Genomic DNA, 23,322 nt, shown 5'->3' with positions numbered 1-23,322 from the left:
TTGACTTTGGACTGTATCCAATTCACCCCTAAAAAAGTTCTATAATTTTATTTCCAGATGGGGTTATCACAGACTAATTATGTAAATTATTTCAAACTGTTGTCATTGTTCCTTGAATGCAATCCAAACCATTCTATTTCTCTCCTATTACATGACATGATATGGTCAGGACTGGTGAGGGCAGAGGCAGGACTTCTAACGAAAGGTCACTTTTAATGAATCCAAAATCCAAAACCGCCAAAGAGGGGAAAACAAAGACACTATAGCAAGGGATACAGGCAAGACATCCTCATGACAAGGTTCCAACGATGACACCCATCTATCCATACCAGGGATCCTAACCTGGCTTGTAACAAATCTACCAATAGAGTATGTTTGCTTGTATTTACCATAGAAATTGCAATAACAAATTATACGTTAACAATCTTCTCATTGAACTCTGTAAGAAGCAAATAAGACTTTTTCAAAAACTCACATCCATTTACAATGTAAACAGTGATGGTTGTCACACTTTAGCAAGCTCCTCAGACCCTCAACGGCTTCAACCTTCATGTAGATATTGTATGACATATTCTGATCAATATAAATGGCAAAGGAACTTGGGTCCACACGTTGTAGTCGTTGTAGCAGGTAAAGCTGCTTTTGAACATTGAGATTGTGGAGTGAATTAAAGATTTAAGTAAATTTGATGCAGATATCCTTCATTTAATTGAAAAGGTATTACTGGTGGTCACTGCCGCTCTGACGGCGAGGCCAACATCTGTCCCACTTCACCATCATGTGCTATGTTGAGGTTGGTGAGCCCAAAACAGAATGAATGTGGTGTGGTTGGAATAAGAGGCCACCAGAGGGCCACACGTCGCCGATGCACTCAGGAGTCTTATCTGTTTCATAGTACTGTGAGTCATACCATCGTTGTAATTTGTTAGGGACTTTATACTATATGTTGTAGCTCTATTCAGGCCCATAAAACATGTCATTGACCCTTTGAGCATTTCAACAGTGAAACCTTGATTTTGGATTGTAGTGTCAGTGGCTCTCTCCCAGATGACGAATCAACAGTTGTAATTGAAAATTTGGAGTCACTCTCACACTCTTTTTTTCTTTTCTTCTATATGATCCAATTTTATACGAGTGTTCACATATGATCCCAGATATTTTAAGCTTAGCCGTTGAAGAAAAAACTAGCCTTATGATTCTTCTTATGATTTCTAACTACAATTTCTCCACAGCACATAATGATGCAATCACAATTTGCACATATGAAATAGAAATGCAACTGTTTTAGCAGCAAAACCTTCTATAGGTTCTCATAAATGCCCCTCTCTCAATCCTTACATGGGATATTTATCACTGCTGCATTGAAATGTCATTTTATTTCTTTTTAGGGAGTTAGGGTTTGTTTACACATTATTATCTTCGATTTTTCCTGGAATTCAAGAGATATAGAATTATGACCGATTGCTGCTGCGACTTGTCCACTCCTTCCCCCACTCCCCCTGGACGTCTGTGTTGCGCACGCCCTCCGCAGCAAGTGGACGAGACCACATAAATAAGTGCACCTCCAGACCCAGGGCGGACTGACAGACCTGTGCGCAGCGGCAACATGACCTCTGTAACGTGGGGACTGCTCTGCCTCGGTGGCATCCTGGCAGCGACTTCCCCGCAGTTCGGATCCCGGAACCCGCAGATTCAAACGACCCGTCCGTTAATCCCGCCGGTCCGTCCGCGCTCTGAAGAGGTCCGATCCAGCGAGCCGGGTGGCTCCACGGCCCGAGGCCCCCAGCAGGGCGCCGGACAAGGGGCCCGCATCCACCCGGCGCAGGAGAGCCGGAGGGCCGCGGAGGCCAACGGCGGAGGTCAGTTGGTGCTGCAGATATGTTGTGTCGTATTAGTTCTGGGTCACCAAAATAATAATAATAATAATAATAATAATAATAATAATATATATATATATATATATATAAATATGTTTAAAGTCTCTCTAAGACTTGTTACGTTAAGAATAAATAATAATTAAAAATGACATAGCTTTGCTTTCAATAAGAATTGCATATGTTTTTTGTGGTAACAGATAATATAATAAAAAATAAGGAATGAATGATTTGATGAATTTGATTTTTTGTCTTACTGAAAGTAAATTTGTCACCAAGATATAAATATAAGGACCCAAAGCACACATTGGAAACCTCCTTCCACCTCTGTGACAGAGCCGATAATCATCATGCATGTCGATCACTAAACCAAAGTAACTGCTTCTCCTCATGCTTCCCCCTCTGCCTCTCCCCACCCTTTGCAATGGTAGCACTAATTCTGGGTTTTACCAGCCGCCAAATAAAAGCCAGCCTGCTCCCAGCTGCAGCACAAAGCAGCCTCCAGTGGCCCCCATCATTCAAATTAGTTCATTTCACTCCTATAAGATAGAAGACGAGTCGTGGGTGGCTTTTTTTTCTCCAAAATATTAAGGTTGCATCAGATGTCCCCACAATCTTTGCCTCATAGTTTTGTTTTTTATTCACAAGCATTTGGTTACATTTGTTTCATAAAGTGTAGGGAGTGTATACATCATGTGTGCAGGGATGTGTAACTCTCTAACTGTGTGTAATCAAAATATATTGGAATGTACCCTTTTTATCTGATTAACATCTTTTTTGAAATGATTGTTTTTATGTTTTTATAGCAATAAGATCCAACTGCAGAAACCGTCCCATAGACCTGGTCTTCATCATAGACAGCTCTCGCAGTGTGCGCCCTGGTGAGTTTGAAAAGGCCAAAGAGTTCCTGCAAGACATGGTGGAAAGTCTGGAGATCGGCCGAAGCGCCACGCAGGTCGGCCTCGTCAATTACGCCAGCACCGTGCACATCGAGTTCCTGCTGAAGACCTATTCCGCCAAGTCGGCCCTGAAGCAGGCGCTGGCCCGCGTCGAGCCCCTCGCCTCGGGCACCATGACAGGCACGGCCATCAAGACTGCCATGGAGAAAGCCTTCACGGCGGAGGGGGGGGCCCGACCCAGCTCCCAAAACATTGCCAAAGTAGCCATCATAGTGACTGATGGGAGGCCCCAGGACAAGGTGGAGGAAGTGTCAGCTGCGGCCAGGGCATCTGGGATTGAGATCTACGCGGTGGGCGTGGGCAGGGCCGACATGGCGTCCCTCCGCCTCATGGCCAGCCTCCCGCACGACGACCACGTCTTTTATGTGGAGACCTATGGTGTCATTGAGAAGCTCACTTCCAAATTTAGGGAGACCTTGTGTGGTAAGGATGATGATAACGGGAGTGCGGATATTCCATTAATTGGCGGAGTTGACGGTGGAGGAATAAATCATGGCAATGACGATAAAGGAAACAACGGTATGTCCGGTCCGTCCTTTTAAATTCCAACCCTGTGATCCTACCGGCAGCAGCATGGACGCAAGCTTCTTTAGTCTCAAGAACAAGGGCAAAGAAACCAGAGTGATTTACAGCCACTTGTTGCATGTCCAACAAAGAGGTGTTGATGTAGTTGATGCATGCATCTTTGAACATATCTAATAAAACATGTGCATATGGGGCGCTGTTTGTAGAATGTTGGAGGTTCTAAAATCCTGCGCAGTTTTGCTACATTTAGCATCATCATATGAAAAAAAAGCACAACAATATTCATATGTCACTTTTTCGAACATTTAGAGGGAAATTCATGCAAATACATGCAATAACTTTTCCAAGGATAATGTTAATGTTTCACTAGTCCGGCCCGCGTGACATCAAAGTGGACTGCATGTGGCCCTCATTCATTCATTCATATAGGTGAAACATTTATATTATTTAACAACTTTGTGTTACTGCCAAACATTATCCTTGGAAAAGTAATTGCATGTATTTGCATGAATTTCTCTCTAAATGTTTGAAAACGTGACACATTGTCATGCTTTTATTTTTCATATGATAATGCTAAATGTACCAAACTGCGCAGGATTTTAGAACGTGCGACATTTTACAAACGGCGCCTCATATGTGCACCCTCAAAGAAAAGGAAACATCACTAAAATTCTGCAACCCTGAATACTTTGAAACTGTTGAAAGCTAACACGATGCTGCCTGTAGTTTTCACGCACTGCTCTCTAAGCCCTTGCTTAGCTGGTCGGTTGGACTGAAAAATGTGGCTGAAAGGCTTCACGTGCGGACAAACCATAACAATATTAATAGCACTCGCAATAACCGTATCCACCGCTTCAACCGTAGCTCAACCGTCTGCTAAGGGGGCTGCGACAGTGGTCGTCGTCGGGGGGGGCTGAAGACACACCTTTTAAACTTTTGTTACCATGCAGACTGCTATCCGCGCAAGCTTCACACCCAAGTGTTGAATTTAAACAGCCCGTTCTCCCTGATTGGCGTACAAATGGCACGGGCTTTTTGTAAGTCACTTTGCATTCAGACAAGAAGGTCTTTCTTGCTTTGCACGTGTCATTTGTACGCAATGTGCTCCGTACTGACCACCATACACGAGCCCGTCCGTGTGAATACGCTACCCTCTAAATGTGGAAGAGCCATCCCATGAGTTGGGATTGACTTAACGGTACTCTTCTTAATACTAGGAATGACTTTTATATTTCTACAAATGTTGTCCACATCACTATCAACAACATGAAACAGTTATTGTGTTCTCTTGGAATATTCCTTTGGAAAATGGAGCTGGATGGTTATTCAGGTGTCTTGTATCAAAAGTCAATGTAACATTGGAAACAGGCATGTGACTACTTCTCTTCCTTCATTTTTAACAACAACTAAATTAATTTACCATAACATCTAATCAAGCACAGAAATGAAGCAAACTAATCCGCATGTGCCTTTTTAGAATGACACAATTAAACAGTTCTTCGTGTGTTCTCACTAACATAAATATAACATGATGAAATGATTTATTTCAATAACCACAAGCCAATCAGACAACAGCGTTTCTTTTCAGGTTTGGATCCATGTGATCAGGGACACAATTGTCAACACATTTGTGTCAACAATGACTACTCGTACGACTGCAGGTGTCGCAAGGGCTATGTCTTGAATCCGGACAAGAGAACATGCTCCCGTAAGTATCGTTATCTGTGGTTGATCAATGGTTAAACATGGCTAAACGTTTTATGTCAATGAATTTGTGATTAAATGTGAGAAAAGCCTTACAACAAGTAGATATTTCAAACTTACATTAGTTTGTTTTTGGTTGTCCAAAAGAGATTAGATCAGACACTACTCAGCACAAATAAAGTGAACAGGGAAAAATGAAGGCCTGTGCCTAATAGTTAGAGCCAGTTCAAAGGCTGATGTGCACATCCATGAAATGCAACTGACTGGGAATATCTTTTCAGTTTCAGATACATGTGCCCGAGCACACGACTGCCAACACATCTGTGTCAACACGGAGGACTCTTACATCTGCAAATGTCGCAAGGGATATGTGTTGAATGCAGACCAGAAAACATGCTCACGTAAGAACCCTCACTGTTAGATTTCATGTCCCACTCTTGGTGTAGTGTTTCAGCTCTCCCAAAAAGTTCATTCTTAAAGGGAAACTGGTGATGATGAACTTTAGATGGCCAATTAAGTCAATGCCGGGATTTGCTTTCCATAAGGATGTAGACTGAGGTAGACTCGGGTGGTTCGATTGGACGTGTCAGGTGCATGTACCCAATGAGATGACATATCTGTGTGAGCACCCATGATTTATACATCTGTAAATGTTGTGAGGGATATGTTTTTGATGCAGACCTGAAACCGACTCACGTAAGAATGCAAATATTTTTCATAGATTTATGTGTTTTGCGTTTTATACAGTCCGTACAAGAGCTGGATCTGTTATTTGTAATGTGGGCTTACATATGAATTGTAAAAATAATCATAGCATAGCATAGTAAAAGGCCCAAGGGAACAATGACCAGCTTGAGACTCCAACTGTCCACAACTTCTCTCCTTGACTGATGTTATGATCTGTCTTTTTTCAGGCTCTGATCTATGTGCCCGTGGACATGATTGCCAGCACATTTGTGAGGAGAACAATGACTCTTACATCTGCAAGTGCCGAGAGGGGTACAGGTTGAATGCCGACCAAAAAACGTGCTCACGTAAGAAAGTAGACATTTTGTTATTCATGTTTCGCGGTCATCAGGCCATTGTTCTTAAAACATTGCCCTAAAGCCCAATGGTTCAAAACAGATACCACCAGATACCGTTCGGGCACACCTGATATCTGTTTTTGCTAATATTATTTTACATTATTTAGGTCAGCGTGAATAAGAAAGATAAATAGAGAAATGATGCTGAAATGTGTTGGTCACATGGCTAAGGCATCGGCTTCTTCTCAAGAGAGCTTTGACCGAAGGCTCTACAAAAAGATATGGGATTGTTGCAATGTTAAAGGGACTGGAACTGAAATGTCAGCTTTTCTTTTCAGGTCCCGATGCTTGTGCCCAAGGACACGACTGCCAGCACATTTGCGTCACAAATGGAAACTCTTATATCTGTAGGTGTGGCGTAGGATACGTGTTGAACGTGGATCAGAAGACCTGCTCGCGTAAGAAACCTCTTTAACTAGACATTGGCACCTTGAGAACGTTTGAATAGTTACTGTGTTGAGCTTTACACTAACAGATATCAAGATAGATGTGGGGATATTTCTTTCCAGGTCCGATCACATGTGCTCAGGGACATGACTGCCAGCAGATTTGTATCAACAACGGTGACTCATTCAACTGCAAGTGTCAAGTGGGCTATGTGTTGAATGCAGACCAGAAAACATGTTCACGTAAGGATCTTAGAGTTTTTCCCCAACATACATACTGTTTGCCCCATGTCTGATCAGTTCTAGTCTCCGTTTGAACCCTCCCATATTATTGCGTTGTGAGCTGTCTGGTACAAATAGTGTTGGGCTTGGACCAACTAAGGAAATGTGCCAGACTGACAATGGTTTGGCATCCTCAAAGAAACTATGAGCAACCAAGTTTTGACAGCTGATCAGGGGCTCCTTGAATACTCTCTACCTATAAAACTCAAAGAGGCTTTATGAAAGACGGGGCAGACCTGGTCATTGTCTTTGTAGGAAGATTTAAGGTGAGAGTAAGATGTTTTCCAATTGTGATCCATTATGATGGTTATATAATGTTACTGTCATGTCATATTTCACCCAAGCTTTGCACTTGTAAAGGGTATATTACATTCATGTCATTTAGCTGATGCTTTTATCCAAAGCGACTTACAATAAGGTATATACTATATTAAGCAGCTTCTAACATGCTGAAAAGATCATCAGGATGGATTATTAAAGTAAGGTGTAGGCTGCACAGCATACGGAAGTAAACAATGGAATATATTGTAAGTAGAAAAACAGTTTATTTACTAACTTCTGTACTGTTATATACTCCTGCAAAATCTCTTTCTGCCTATGGAATTGATAGGCGACTTTACATATCATTTCATTACAGTGCATAAACCTTGACCTGAATAGTTATCATACCTTTAATGTCTACCCTTTTGCCTTCTTTAGCTTTGGATAAGTCCGCTGTTGACAGCAACCAAAGCCGCGGTCCAACGGCGATCAAACCTTCCACTGATCCAGCCCTTAACGGCACAGTTTGAGGGCTGTGTGCTTTAGGAGAGAGACCCAGTGCACAGTTATTGGTTGTAATTGATTTGCTTGTTGTCTATTGTGATTTCTCAGTCATTTATTTTGTATTTATACACAAGTGTTTTGGTCAGATGGTTATTAACACCTCTCTGTAATGACTGAACTCAGTAACTGAATACTCCCGGGTTGTGATTAATTACTATATTTCCTAATCTCACTGACAAAAGTAAAAATCCTGTTTTTGACCAAAATCTACTACAGTGTTCAATCAATATCCATTATGTTTAGGTATCTACTTTTAATAACAACTCACTCCTATCTGATTTCGTCAGCTCCAAAATGCTCCCATTTTAAAACATGGAGGAATTGAGGCTGTGGAGCCTAATGGATGGTTAAAAAGAGGCTGTGCCAAACGTACTTTGATCTTCTCCTTGTTGTTGTTTTTCTCATCCTTTCAGAGGAATTGAGAAGTGAAATAACTCAAGATGCCTGCATGTGTGAAGCCCAGATTGTGTTCCAGAAAAAGGTGCAGTACGCCATTGAGGAGCTGGGCAGAAAACATATCCTTTTGATTAAGAGCCAGAAGAGTCTTTTTTAGGTTGTGATTATTAATGACAAATATTTGCTTTGTTCCTCTAAAAATGTTAGATATCGAGCTGTTGCTACAATGCTCTTGTTTCATTAGTACCTTTAATAGGCATATGCTGAATATGCCTGGTCCAACACGGCTTGGTCCAACACGATGATGAACAGTCGAGCATAACGAGCATTTCTATTTAAATACATTTGGATTCCTTGACAGCCTGTTCACTTGATGACCTTTCAGACAAAGTGAGCCTTATTGATCAACAGCACAATTAAGGACAGCAATGAAGACTTGCATCTTTTGACACGGTTACATCTGTACCCTCAAAAAAGATTTGGTATGGCGTGGTATTGATCTCTCATGCAGTGTACTTATTTCATCCCCAACACCATATGTTACTGCTTTTTTCCATGAAATCGGATCAAACTGAAGCTATTGATTACATACTGCACCTGTATATTTGTAAGGAAAGATCCATTTCTACCTTGATTATGGACACAAAATACGTAATATAGTTAGGGAATTTATAGAATGGACTCTAAACAGGTCAAAAGCAAACTTTCAGCAAAATTGAGGTTTTTTGTAGGAAACAGATCGATGTTTAGTTTTCACAGATGTAGGAGTATTTCTTGGTCAGTGTTGTTTGTCGAACACAATACCTCCATCCATAAGCATAACACAACAACTAATCTCTTCTACAACCAGAGCATTGTTGTCACTCCGATCTAATTGGCATATAACTTTGTTACATCACAGTGAATTACTGTAATCCCGTTCTTTGACACCTTAAATATTTCTATATTGTGCTGAACACTTGTTGTTTTCTTAGTAGAAGACACGTACAATGGTTTAAGTGGGAGAGGGAAAATAATGTATTTATTGGATAGTATCAATACGTTGCACACTTGCAAGTGTTGTACCAAACGATCCGGTAGCAGTCACAACATTGAAATGCATGTTTTCAAGATTTGAATTCTGAGATGTTAAGTCAAGATCCACCAAGTTCATGGATTCAGTTGAAGCAGCAACATTTTACCGGACAGTATACATCATACAACGCAGACTCTATTTTCTACTATTTTATAACACATGTGAAACCGATTGAAAAGAGTATTTGTGGTGCAGCAATCTTTGTCTCTCTGTATATTTTCTGTTGGGGCAAATGGAAAATAAATATTCTCGAAATGGTCTCATCTGTCTTGTTTTGTTGCATAGTCACAAAGGCCCTTTCCAAATAAAGGAAATAATGATGTGTCTTTTAGCGTTTTAGAAATAAAGATTCAGAGGACTGATTGTCAATTAAGATATAGATTAAGATTAAGATATATATACATATATATTGTTTCTCACTTGGTTGAATTGCTGGTTTATATTGGCATTCAATTATGTCGAATTGCTATATGTAGGGCTATGCTAAGGCCAATTTACACCACGTTAAATAGAGGACGGGGCATCCCTGCACAGCTACTTTTATAAAGCACGACGAGTCAGAAAATCCCAGAGTCTCAAATAATACAGAAATGAGCGGCTCACGAGTGACGCAAACGCAGGGACAGGACGGTTCTCGCGTCACTAGAAAGGGAACATGAAAAACTACAACTACCAGAAGGACCTTAATCCCATTTCCGGTTTACGGTTACCACGGGAGACGGAGGGAAGCTACAACGTCCGAAGTATAACATAAGCAACGAAACGTCGATCTGGAGCATTTTTCCTGATACATGTACTAACTATTTGAACCATTTACACAATTGAACCCCTCTACATTCACAACATGACGTCGTTGGCACTAACAGTTAAACGCTAGGTATGATAACGTTTAACGTTAGTTAACTGCTTACTGGCGAAGCTAACGCTGTATGCTAACGTTACCGGGACACACCAAGGCGGAGTGCTGGAAAAGGTTAGCTCACTTCGGCTGTCCGGTTTGCGATCAACGCGGGCTCAGACTCCTTCTGGGTGAAGTAGTTAACGTTAACTTGCAGTTGCAACTCATGTCGGATTGGTAGAGGTGTGTTACGTTACTGATACCGCCATGTTCATCTATCTCAGCAAGAAGGTGAGTCCGCTAGCTACCAATACATCTGTTAACACATATTAGAGTGTCAGCTAACAACTTCACTTTCTGCTGTTTCACAGATTGCTATTCCCAACAATATCCATCTGAAATGTGTCTCCTGGAACAAAGATCAAGGCTTCATTGCTTGCGGGGGAGACGATGGTCTCCTCAAGGTGCTCAAGCTTGAAACTCAGACAGGTAAGTTCAGGGACGACCCAGATGAGAAACAGTCCCCAGTATGACAGGCCTTGTGATTGCCAGTCTATATGCAATGTGTAAAGTACTTTACAGCACGTGACTGTCAGGTGTGCTGCTTACAAAAGGGACCAATACTATAACTGGATTATTGCCACTCTTTTCATTAGATAAAATCCCCTTTTAGCTGCAGTCTGGTAAGCCTTGATGGTATACTTACCAATGACAATTTGTTATTAAAAAAACTTTTGATTTGCTGTGCCAGGTCTGTCCATGGTCAAATATATTTACATATAGGATAAAATTGGTCAGCTAAAAATAACATTTATATAAATATATGGATGTATATATTAATTTTTCCCTAATAAATAATGTTAAATACTTAAATCTTTGTGTGAAAATGTAAAATGTATTTTTTTTAGTCAAAGCCCTTATGTCATACCCATCTGATTTAGATTTGAAATGTTGTTTGTGAAACAATGGCTCCTACAGCGACAGAAACACTCTGAAACTTTCATAATCTCTTTGGCTCTGTTGTGGTGCCACACTGTCCAGTCACTGTGAGTACAAATCGTACCACCTTGTCAACTCCGTCTGTACCCAGTGGTATTATGTTATTATGTTGCTAAACAGACAGAGAAAACCACTAACATTTAAGTAAAGGAAACAATGAAAACTCTGTCTAGGTTTTACCTACAAACTACTGCTCTAATGCTCGAGACAAGTGTTGGTTTTTCAAAACGTTTCTTAACAGTTTCCTCACTGAGAGTTGCATGGACATGATGTTCTGAACTTGATCTGTTTTTCTGCTTTCTCAACAGATGATGCCAAACTTAAAGGTCTCGCTGCACCCAGTAACCTGTCAATGAACCAGACTCTAGAGGGACACAGTGGTAAGTAAAATCCTTATACTAAGTTAGTAACAGCAATACTAGCGTCCATAGTTACTCACCATTACTACTAACACTTGCAGGGGCAGTACAAGTGGTCACGTGGAATGAACAATATGAAAAGCTGACAACTAGTGACCAGAATGGACTCATTATTGTATGGATGCTCTACAAAGGTATTTAATACCTTGACATCGAAAATCCCATTTTTCTGTTGATAAATTTGGCTTCTACAGTGGTCTGTCTTCCTCCCTTCTGAAGGTGCGTGGTATGAGGAGATGATCAACAACAGGAACAAGTCCGTGGTGAGGAGCATGAGTTGGAACGCTGACGGTCAGAAGATCTGCATTGTGTATGAAGATGGAGCGGTCATTGTTGGATCTGTAGATGGTAAATAACAGATTTACAGTGTTTGTGTGATTAATTAACCAGATTTAGCATTAAGGATTGCTTTTTTCACATACTGAGTAGGAGCATGAAATGTAGTATTAACCTTTTTGTGTGTGTGTGTGTGTAGGAAACCGGATTTGGGGGAAGGAGCTAAAGGGAAATCAGCTGGCGCATGTGGCGTGGTCGCCAGAAAGCAAGATCCTCCTCTTCGGCATGGCTAACGGAGAAGTGCACATCTATGACAATCAAGGAAACTTCATAGTGAGTGCATATTGTTAACTAAAATACATATGTCATTTTAGCATGTACCCATGTGGAACTTGCACATTTACGAAGAATCTATTACACATTATCAGAGGGCATATTGTTGGCAAATTATTAGCCCCATATATGGAATAAGTGCAAAGAAGTCCCTGAGTGTCAGACTTAAAGAAAAAGGTGTCTCCTGGTCATATCAAAAACAGGTCATTTGGTGTGTTTCAGATGAAAATGACCATCAGCTGTCTCGCCAATGTGAATGGAGCTATCAGTATCGCAGGCATCCACTGGTATGCAGGAAGTGGGGGTTACGTCGAACCAGACTGTCCATGTCTTGCCATCTGTTTCGACAATGGCCGATGCCAGGTCATGCGCTACGAGAATGATGAAAGTAAGGAACTTCAAAGACTACTATGTATCATCCAGCTTCCACTTCCATGAAATGTTTCCCAATGATGATGAGCTGTGCTGCGGCATTTTTCTTCAGACCCAGTGTGTATCGACACTCTGATGAATGTGGTCAGTATCCAGTGGAATCATTGTGGCAGTGCTCTGGCGGTAGCAGGTTCCCTCAGAGCCTCGAATCTGGAGAAAGAGGTCAATGTGGTGCAGTTCTACACCCCGTTTGGAGAGGTGCGGGTGAAGATTATGTCACCGTCGATGTTGTGGCGTTCCTGTCAGTATCAAATATAGGACCAAGATTAAGAGTTTACGTGGAATGGACTGACTTGTTGATGATTACAATGTAGATTGTGATTAGTTTAATATGCAGCCAACTGAATCTCCTCCTATGCGTCAAGCGTCTAGGATGCTTATTGTGGCCGAAGCTAAAATGTGAACGGCCCGAGCTAGAGCCATTGTTTGGTTTGTCCGTCCTGGGCTGCTGTAGAAACATGCCGGGGCAACATAGTCCATCCGTCTAAAGCAAAGGATTCTTAAGTGAATCATACTCATTAATATTATATTATATTTGTGCTAATGCATATTAATGCATGCTACCGACCGTTAAACATCAGGTACATTGCAAATATATATGTTGTGATTATCTACATTGTTGTGGCAGTTGAAAGAAGTAATTGAAAGCCAGGAATGTTATCACTCGGCAAAACTGTTTTTGAGTCATTGGTATTGATTAGAAATCATCCCTTGCATGCCTGTGTGCCTAGTGGGTATATACTGTAGATACTGTATTGCATGAGATGGGACCGATTTTTGCATTTTGCCTTTGTCTTGCTTCCACAGCATCTGAGAACTCTTAAAGTGCCTGGAAAGCAGATGACAGGAGTCGGCTGGGAGGGAGGAGGGCTGCGTATTGGCCTCGCCGTGGACTCCTACATCTACTTTGCTAACATAAGACCAGACTACAAGGTAACCTATTAATATTAATACATATTAATTAATGAACCTGTAGTAAACATGGCTATTCTAGGGAACATCATTTCTGCACTTCACTCCCAGGAAACACAATTTTGACTAAAGGGCTACATGAAGAAATCGGTATTTTCTTTGATCAAATACAACCCAAAGTTCACACCCCCCACACGTAAGCTGCTCCTGTATGTCTCCTCACAGTGGGGCTACTGCTGCAGCACGGTTGTGTATGCATACACAAAACCAGAGCGACAAGAGTACTGCGTGGTATTCTGGGACACCAAAAACAACGAGAAGTTTGTCAAATATGTCAAAAGCTTGATGTCCATCACCACCTCAGGGGACTTCTGCATCCTAGCCAGCAAAGCAGATGACACTCAGCCTCAGGTACAGACGTCTCCAACTGTATGATGCGTGCTGGGTAACTTATCTGCATTCTATTTTTTACACACAATGTCTGTCTTGCCTCCTGTTTTTTCTTCCTTGCCACACAGGAGGATGCTGAGTCAGAGTCTGGCAGTCATGCGAGGGTAATGTACCATTCAACATGACGAGTATTTGCTTTGATAAACAATGTGCTCTAATCACATGACCTGTAGAATAACTTTGCACTACTTTTCATTTTTTAGTATGTCCTGATCCTGTGCAACTCCATCGGGACTCCCCTGGACTCAAAATACATTGAGATTGGTGAGTTCATGCTAAAAGAAAACAACATAAAAATGTGAATTTTCCTACACAAACGGTGCATTCAGGGAGCACTCAGAGAGGAGCTATGCGTAACAGTGGGCTCATCAAAGTCTTAATGTACCATATACGCTCAGAGTATTTCTGCAGGCCAATGTGAGATCGCACCCTGTGTATAGGAAGACGATAGCTGGCCTTCTGCCCCCTGCTACCCGCAGGTCCATCTTTCATATGCCCAGAGCACTCTATAGCAAACAGACAGCGTCTTTATACCTCACAAATCTTCAGGATTTTGTCTGAATGTTTTTCCAAGCTCAGGCCTCTGACTAAGACAGTTCAAAGTCTGCACATCTGCGAGGCTTAGTAGGGCTGAATGGGTTTCAGAATTACCACCTCTGTAAATAATGAGAGAGTGAGTTCCTATGCATTGCTTCTGGGGGGGTCTTCTTTTTGCCTTTTGTGCTAAACCAGTTGGTGTGTATCTTTTTGGAAACAGTACTTTGCTTTATCTAGTTGTATTCATAAACATGCAGAGCGTTTCCCTGTTCAATGTTAGAGAAAAAAGAGATTTAAAAACATTAACTGCCCGTTTTATTCAATATAGTCCATTAAAAATAGACTGAATTGGGTTTACAGTTTACACCATCCAAAACAGATGTTTTTGTGATGCCTGATGCTGTGCACACACATGACCCATCAAATGGCATACAAAGAGAGGTTGGATACAATTGAATGATTCACTCCCAAATGAAATCCTTTTGTCACTTGTCCATCCGGTCAGATCCACTGTTTGTCACCATGACCAAGACACACGTGATCGCCGCCTCCAAAGAGGCATTCTACTTGTGGCAGTACAGAGTGGCAAAGAAATTAACAGCTCTGGAGATCAACCAAGTGACCAGAACTAAGAAGGAAGGAAGAGAGAGGTGCGTTCTTTATTTTCATGCTTTGCCCTAACGTTTACAGTACATTAGAGCTCTATCTAACCCAAATAGAACGAGCCACATCAGACCTTGCAGTACACATCAAGCTGATCATGGAAAGTTACAGGTAGGCAAGAGTAACCACAAAGCTCTTTTCTGTGAGTGGATGAAGCTTCAGGTTTACTGGCTCACGGTTTCAGTGGAGGGGGTTTGTATTTACTGACAGCGCTGTGAAAAGGATCCATTCATCCGAATCAAAATGCCACTGAGGTTCCAGACAGGCTGGGCACGGCCCGGTGCTCTGCCAGGGCTGTCATAGCACCTGGACAACAGCTCACCTCAGTGGAAAGGGCACCTGTGTGTCTGTCTCTGGCTCTTTCTCATTCGCTCTCCCTTCCTGCCTCTCCAGGGTCTATCACATTGACAGCAATCCATCCGCCGTCAGCGACAGCACACCAGATTATGCAAAGGCCTTCACAGTAAGACACAGTTTTACCTTTCAGGTGCGGTTCGGTAATGTCCAGGTGGGAGCAGACAATCACAAACTAGACCTTCAACTTTGGATCTAGTACATTCAATTCTTCTTCGATCTCTCCAACCTCTTTATGAAATAGAAAAAATACTTTTTCGCTTAGTTTCCGCTCACTTAAACCGTCTCAAGCCCCACTTATAGTAAAATGTTTATTTAGAACAACATTCATCAACATGTAAAAGTGACTATTACTAATAATTATCATTAGTAATTAAACTGCTTGTTAGCTCACATAGGAATTACTTTAATGAGAATGATTTTTGTTGCTACTGTAGGATATTATAAATAAATTGACGACCCCGTCCATAAATTATCTCTATCTCACAACTGATATGAACTGAGAGGCATTTGAAACCCGAGCTACATTGAACTCACCAGGAGACCACTCCCAGGGCGGCCATTGTTGTGGAGTCCGCTGGTGGAGACAGCAGAGACACTAGGGACGGTCAAAGGACTTCCTGTGGCCTGTTGGTTGTAGAGACCAGCGGCTCCTCTGTTCTTTTTAGCACAACACCTTTTCCTTTATTGAATACTTTTGATTTCAACTGTTTCTTTCCAAGATGTCTTCTGTCCGTCTGGTGTTTCTTCATTATTTGAACATAACATACATATAAATTGCATAAGCCCACTATGTTGTTTAATGTACGTGTCTGTTTCAGGCAACCCGAGATCCCATTTGTTGTATTACAGCAACAGACAAAACCCTGATAGTGGTATGTAGATCTCCTTTTTAAACCTACAGTTCCATATCCTACTATCAGAGCAACACATTGAGTGTTTGGGTGCATGTGTGCCTGCAGGGCCGGGAGTCTGGTACCATCCATAGATACAGCCTCCCAAATGTTGTTCTCATCCAGAAACACACTTTGAACAACAGAGCCTTCTACCTGTCCTTGAACTGCAACTCCAGGCGAGTGTGGACCTTGTTGCCGATATCTATTTAAAACCAGCCCAAACAGTTTGTCAAATCTGAAAGTTTAAATAAATATTTCACAATTCCTTTGTATTTAGCCGCCTGGCCATAATCGACATTGCAGGCGTGCTGACGCTGTTGGACATGGAGGTCCAAGCCACCGGAGACTACAGCTCAGGAAACCAGGCGTCTGCAGGAGATCCATCCAAGTTTGAGCGCAAGGATGTCTGGGACATGAAGTGGGCGCATGACAATCCGGACCTCTTCGCCATGATGGAGAAGACCAGGATGTATGTGTTTAGGAACCTCGACCCAGAGGTGAGTGCTCGGTGTTTGTGTGATGTCGCCTGGATACACATTCAACAACTGGCACTAATTCCAGTGGTTTTCCCGTAACAGGAACCTATCCAAACGTCTGGCTACATTTGCAACTTTGAAGATCTGGAAATAAAATCTGTTCTGCTGGATGAAATAATGAAGGTACAACTTTAAAAGACTAAAAGGCCCTTTAGTTTGCCCCGAAGTCCACAAACCGTCTATGCTCATATCAAAATACTCATCACATTCTTACAATTCTAAAAGAAAACCTTTTGTCATTCCTCCATGGTGAACAAAGAATGTGAAAAGTCACTCGTACGCTCACTACTTCCCAAACACATGCATTCTCACTAAATCCTTCCGGTTTAGTAGGACTCCTGTACAAGCATGTGACTATAGAAGTATTTGAGAGACAGTTTGAGTGAAGACGTGGAAGCATGAGAGAGAAATCTTTCCTCAATTCAAGGTTACACAGTGTGAGTAGCTGGTAAACAAATGCATGAATCCATCCTACAGCAGATGGATTTGCGATTGTAAGGCTTTATACTGACTTGTCGCGATGTATCTGTTGACTCATGTGGTGACAGAAATGATTCATTTCATTTCCCTTACAACTACTTGTACAGACCTTGAACATGATGAACATCACAGTTTGTATTTTTTAATTTAACAAAGCGCTCAGTGGTGGAATCTTGCTCCACAGGATCCAGAGAGGCCGAACAAAGACAACCTCATCAACTTTGAGATCCGCTCCTTGAGAGACAGTCGTGCGCTGATTGAAAAAGTGGGGATTGAGGATGCCTCGCAGTTTATTGAAGACAATCCTCACCCAAGACTCTGGTAAATGCAACTTTTCAATCTTTTCTTTTGACGGGGACAATAATATATATACATCTATATATATATATATATACAGTGTATTGGAACTTGGCACCAGTTGGTGGCTGCTGTAAAGCGCTTCTACTCCTTTTGGGAGGGTTGCTGCTGAGTATCTCAGATTTAGTTCTTTAGAAGCAGCAGCGTGATCGCTGCAGGTTGTGTCTTCTGTGGCTAGTGTGTCGCTTCTCTCAGCGTCCCTCAGAATCTGGCAACATCAAAAACGTTCTAGGAATCATGTCTAGTTTGGTTATCTCTATTCATTCCTACACAGACCCATTGATTACAGACAAGGATTTTGTAGAAATTTGTAGTCAGAGCGTGACTTCATAGTGGAATACATCCTTTGGGAACGTGTAACGGATGAATGCATGCACATCAAGCCAATGCATAATTAGCTCTGTCTCTCCATCTCCGATACAAACATGCCAGGCGCCTCCTGGCTGAGGCGGCCCTCCAGAAACTGGATCTGAAGACGGCCGAACAGGCCTTCGTCCGCTGCAAAGACTACCAGGGCATCGAGTTTGTCAAGCGGCTGGGCAACCTGCAGAGCGAGCCCATGAAGCAGGCGGAGGTGGCAGCTTACTTCAGCAGGTTCGAGGAAGCTGAGCGGATGTACCTGGATATGGACCGCAGGTACATTATCGATGGCGACCTCCCCTGATTCAGTTCCTCTTTGGCTTTGTTTTGTCACACCATACAGCAGTTCTTTAGGCCTGATGACAGTGGATTTATTTCTTGAAGGGACCTTGCCATCAGCCTCCGGATCAAGCTGGGAGACTGGTTCAGGGTGCTCCAGCTGCTCAAAACTGGCTCAGGGGACTGTGATGACACTCTGCTGGAACAGGCTTACAATGGAATCGGAGACTACTTTGCTGACAGACAGAAGTGGTACTGAACATAAAGTTACCCGTTCTTTGTCCGGTCATCTAGTGCGTTAGGTAAAGAAACAATGTACCCACGTGTTAGAAAGCTGGCTTTGACCTCCAGGACCTTCTCCATGTGACCACCACACCACTATGTACAACGTTTTACACGGTGTATCTGTTTTGGGGAACAACAGTGCAGATAGTAAGACATTACTGTCTCAACTGATGTAGAATTTTAAAAGGCCATTTTTTAAGACTTCTAGAATTCAGTTTGAGGGGAAACAGCAGCTGAAGCTTCGTTTTAAAGCCGACATTGTGATGCTTCATTAGCCTCAAGTAGTCCAATCAAGTGTGAATCTTCCATAATCCAGTGCCATTCACACTTCAGAATGCGTTTTTGCACAGATCAGGCACTTCCCCATCCCAGGGACAGGACCTCCACACAGCAAGAATTGACACTAGAATGAATGAGAGAATAAGCAATAACGCTGAGTGAGTTTAACATGTTCACCTGAGCTTTAAACATCAGGTCCTCACAGTGTAGATGCTGTGTGTGTCAAAGGTTCAACGCCGTGCAGTACTACGTTCAGGGGCGGGACCAGAAGAGGCTGGCGGAGTGCTACTACATGTTGGAGGACTATCACGGCCTCGAAAAGCTCACCGCCGTGCTTCCAGAGAATCATCAGCTTCTACCGGTGAGACCAATGTTCCCGTGTCTTTGTTAATGTCTTCACACAGACGCTTCAGACGGCAGCGGCTCTGAATCCTCCACAACCAAATGCTCCGTCTTCCTCATCTTGGTGTTTTAGGATATTGGACAAATGTTTGCCAACGTGGGCATGTGTGAACAAGCCGTGGCGGCCTACTTGAAGTGCAACCAGCCCAAAGCTGCCGTCGACACCTGCGTCCATCTGAACCAGGTGAGAGACGGACAGAGAGGCCGCGGCGCCGGAGTTTCAGAGTGAACACACGAGGGGCACCAGCTGTCCGCCCACCCCCATCCTCTTCCTCAGTGATATTTAGCCTTCCAGTGTGAATGCTGCTCTCCCACTTCAGCTCTTCCAGTGTCAATTTTAATTTTTTTGGTCAAATAAAAGAACTTTCTTTACGTTCATGATTTAAGCTGCGTGAAAACATTTAACATTTGGTCTAAAGGATGTTGGGTTTGTGCCGTATTTATATGACTGTGATCATTTCTATTTGCCGGAAGCCATAATATGCAAGAAGAAGAAGAGATTTTGACTGAAATCTGAGTTCAACAGTGCTGTGTTCGTAGCGCTGCCATATTTAGAAGTAATGACGTGGTAAAGAACGTTGATGTTTTCTCACAGTGGAACAAAGCAGTGGAACTCGCCAGGAGCCACAACATGAAGGAGATCAAGTCTCTTCTTTCCAAATATGCGTCGCATCTCCTTGAGAAGAATAAGACCTTGGAGGCAGTGGAGCTGTATCGGAAAGCCCACCATTTCCTCGATGCTGCCAAACTCATGTTCAAGGTAAGCCGATGCTTCCACGTTCACATGAAGAGATCTCACTTCAGAGCTCAAGGCTTGTTATGTTTCTCATCAGCCCCCTCAGAGCAGTATTGTAAGGGTTAAGCATTCGAAAAAAGATGAATCACGGCATTAGTGGAATTAGAAACATATCAGAAAGGAGCATGTATGTTTCAAGATCATCTTTCTCATGTCTCATCCTCAACTCCGGGGTCGAGCGTTTCAGCAGCGGAACCCAGACTCCCCTTTCCAGCTCTCTGATGAGAGGAGAGAGATCTTCTTGTAACATACACGTTGCTAATTGACTGCCTGCTTAGCTTGTTTGTGGGCATGGACTTCAATGGCTCCTGTTGCAGATCGCGGAGGACGAAGCAGGAAAAAAGACGCGACCACTGCGGGTGAAGAAGCTCTATGTGCTGGCAGCGCGACTCGTGGAAAGTTACCACGAGCAGGTGAAGACGTCACAGCAGAGCAAAGGGAAGAAGACAGAGGTAATGTATCACTACTGGATACCTTTATAAACTGTCTATTTCTCCTAAACAAAGCTTTGAAATATGACGCCATACTTTGACTAGGCGATGTCTGCGCTCGCCGGGCTGCTCGAGGAAGATGCAACCTCTGAAGACAACCGCATTGTGGACAACGCGTGGCGTGGAGCCGAGGCGTATCACTTCTTCCTGCTCGCCCAGAGGCAGCTGTACGACGGTTACATGGAGAACGCTATGCGCACAGGTACCAGAACCTAAACTCACTGATATAAAGAGCAGAAGAATTTATGGGCTATTATTTAGCTTATGTGGGAATTCTCCCCTTTTGGACTCCTACTCTCTGTCTCTCCATTGTTAAAGCTCTTCACCTGCGTGAGTACGAGGACATCATCCCGGCGGTGCAGATCTACTCCCTGCTGGCCGTCTGCGCCACGGCCAACATGGCCTTCGGTACGTGCTCGCAGGCCTTCATCAAGCTGGAGTCCCTAGAGAGCCTGGACCTCGAGCAGCGGCAGCTTTATGAGGACTTGGCCCTGGAGATCTTCACCAAGCACGCCCCGAAGGACAGCCACGCGATGGAGCTGGACGGATCACCGGAGGGGTGAGCGCACACCAAATGCTGCAAAAATGGCACCACTCTATTATTCAGAAGTCATACTTGGTGCCAGTTTTTCATGGATTCACGCATTCCTTTTTGTCCCATTATGCTCCATGTTCAAGTTTGCTCAACGAGAAATGAAAGACTTGATGAATTATTTGTTCAGCATTCAAATGTAATTATGAGTAAAAGCTCTCTGCCTTCCTTTAGCCCTTTTAGTGAGCTTCTGTATTGCCTTACTGATTCTATTTGTTGCTCCTTTTTAGGGCAGAAGAGAAATCTCCCACCTGCATTGTGACGGGTGTACCGATCCAGGAGTACCAGCTCTGGATGTGCAGTGTGTGTAAACACTGCGCCCTCGGCCAGGAGATCAGCAAATATAGCTGCTGCCCACTGTGTCACAGTCCTGTAGCATGAAGCTCAATCGCAAAAGAAAACTTCATCTTCACTTTCAAAAGCATTGTACTGTACATTAACCTGCATATATTTAGTCTGTTTGCAGCACATGAACCAAAATCCTTTACTTTTGCAAATAGCTGCATTTGCTTTCTACTCCTTTAAGTTACTAAACGGAAACTTTCCATAATATGTTCTGTCCACAGTCAAAACATCAGTATACTTCAAATGATAAGTCTTAAATATTGGAATGGTTACGTTTTTCTTTTTTAGCTCTTTGCAATTTAAAATACTTGAGTAACTGCTTTGTGTACTTTTTTCATATGAAAGTAAAAAATGCAACAATTTAAAATGTACCTCCTGAGCTTTTCAATGTAACGATGCTCATTTTATCACTGCATGCGATGTGGAAGCCACTCTAGGGAGTGCTTCCAACACGCATCCAAAACTACTGAGATCTCCACTGCGTTTGGGAATAGTGAAGCATTAATCATCGCATCACATGACCTCGACCCTGATCCCAACATTGAATGCGGACACCAGATCATATGAAAGAGTGTAATGCAAAACGCAATGATCATGTCTCTACTGTCCTCTAAGGTTCTCCTGCCACCTACTGTCAGGAGATGATAAGCATATGTTATCATAAGCAGTTAAATTCTTTCTAGTTTGCTTTTCTCAGATTTTTAACTGTGATTTAGTAAGTAAGTTAAATAAAAGCTAAAATAGACGAGGTCATCAGGATTTGGCGTTGCATTCTTTTCTATTTGAACCGCGCTACACACACAATTTGTTGTAGTTGGGTTTCTCCACCTTGTGAGGTCCTTTTCAAGAATGAAAATATAGATTTTTTTAATTGCCCTTGTGGGACCACTCTGCTTATTTAGCACCTACACGTTGGCCCGATCCCAATATTCCCCGACCCCCTGGATTTCCAGTGAAATGGGGATTGAGCCGCTGACCCACAATGAACACGTGTTCAAATTAGGGCTGGGACTTTAGCACGTTAATTACGATTAATTAATTACAATGTGAATTAAGATTAATTAATTACACAAAAAATAACACATTAAACATTTAACACTTATTTTTTGCACCGCGGAACGTTTCTCACTGGATGAGTTTCGGGGGGACCGATTATACTGGAGCACCAACTAGCGTTCATGACTTCAGACAACAACAAACCACAGTGAACATGAACGAAGAAGCTGACGAGACCGTGTCGGGTGGCCCCGTGAATGGGAAATCTTATTATAATAAACACACGGATGGAAGCGTCGATAAGAGCGTGGTTGTGTGCAAGCTGTGCAACAAGGAATTCACATCGAGCCTCAAGTATCACCTCAACGCAACACAATTAGCAGCTAGCGTGGACGTACAAGGACCCACAACCAACCCGCACTGCACCAGATGACTGGTTTAAGGACCAGGGTAACTAAGTCCACGTCTGACAAAATAACCAATGTTCTGAATGTACTTGAAAGTATTGGTCTACTTAAAAAAACCTAGTTTACAGAAGGTCTACTTACCTATAGGCTACCTGAACTTCTGAAAGTACTATATTTCTAAATATGCTATTGCTACACTTGTCTGCTGGAATTGGTTGAACAAAAATAAAAATCCATGTGAAAAAAATGACTTCTTACTGTTCTCAGGTCAAATATTTATGCAATTAAAATGTGATTCATTTTGATTAATTAATTACAAAGCCTCTAATTAGATTAATATTTTTAATCGAGTCCCGGCCCTAATAATATATATGTTATATTATATATATATTGACCGTACATATATATTTTTATAATAATTTTTTACCTATTTTAAAAAAAAAATCTTTTCTGTGGCATTTTTTGACCCTACATATTTTGACTTTCTTCACAATATT

The 23,322-nt window shown here is 42.4% G+C and overlaps 2 protein-coding genes across 2 annotated transcripts; both read left to right on the top strand.

Annotated features, from left to right (window-relative positions):
* The first annotated feature begins 1,601 nt into the window (after nucleotides 1–1,601).
* Nucleotides 1,602–9,356, top strand: LOC119227194 (matrilin-3-like). The gene is made up of 9 exons (XM_037485723.2): nucleotides 1,602–1,859; nucleotides 2,681–3,352; nucleotides 4,947–5,066; nucleotides 5,344–5,463; nucleotides 5,977–6,096; nucleotides 6,426–6,545; nucleotides 6,657–6,776; nucleotides 8,054–8,155; nucleotides 8,407–9,356. Exons 1-9 carry the CDS (start codon nucleotides 1,607–1,609, stop codon nucleotides 8,454–8,456), a joined length of 1,677 nt encoding a protein of 558 aa, XP_037341620.2. The 5' UTR covers nucleotides 1,602–1,606; the 3' UTR covers nucleotides 8,457–9,356.
* A 465-nt stretch (nucleotides 9,357–9,821) lies between these two features.
* On the top strand, nucleotides 9,822–21,680 carry wdr35 (WD repeat domain 35). The gene is made up of 28 exons (XM_037487280.2): nucleotides 9,822–10,240; nucleotides 10,321–10,438; nucleotides 11,257–11,328; nucleotides 11,409–11,501; nucleotides 11,587–11,715; nucleotides 11,843–11,976; nucleotides 12,199–12,364; nucleotides 12,461–12,606; nucleotides 13,216–13,341; nucleotides 13,546–13,731; nucleotides 13,839–13,874; nucleotides 13,974–14,034; nucleotides 14,813–14,957; nucleotides 15,364–15,433; nucleotides 16,146–16,199; nucleotides 16,287–16,396; nucleotides 16,498–16,717; nucleotides 16,799–16,879; nucleotides 17,421–17,557; nucleotides 18,026–18,229; nucleotides 18,338–18,484; nucleotides 19,025–19,157; nucleotides 19,272–19,382; nucleotides 19,794–19,958; nucleotides 20,312–20,446; nucleotides 20,531–20,687; nucleotides 20,804–21,044; nucleotides 21,308–21,680. The coding sequence occupies exons 1-28, from the start codon at nucleotides 10,217–10,219 to the stop codon at nucleotides 21,456–21,458; spliced, it is 3,552 nt and encodes a 1,183-aa protein (XP_037343177.2). The 5' UTR covers nucleotides 9,822–10,216; the 3' UTR covers nucleotides 21,459–21,680.
* The last annotated feature ends 1,642 nt before the right edge of the window (nucleotides 21,681–23,322 follow it).

Source organism: Pungitius pungitius, chromosome 14 (assembly GCF_949316345.1).
Source record: "Pungitius pungitius chromosome 14, fPunPun2.1, whole genome shotgun sequence".
NCBI classification, from domain to species: Eukaryota; Metazoa; Chordata; class Actinopteri; order Perciformes; family Gasterosteidae; genus Pungitius; species Pungitius pungitius.
This window is presented reverse-complemented; position numbering and strand designations above follow the sequence as displayed.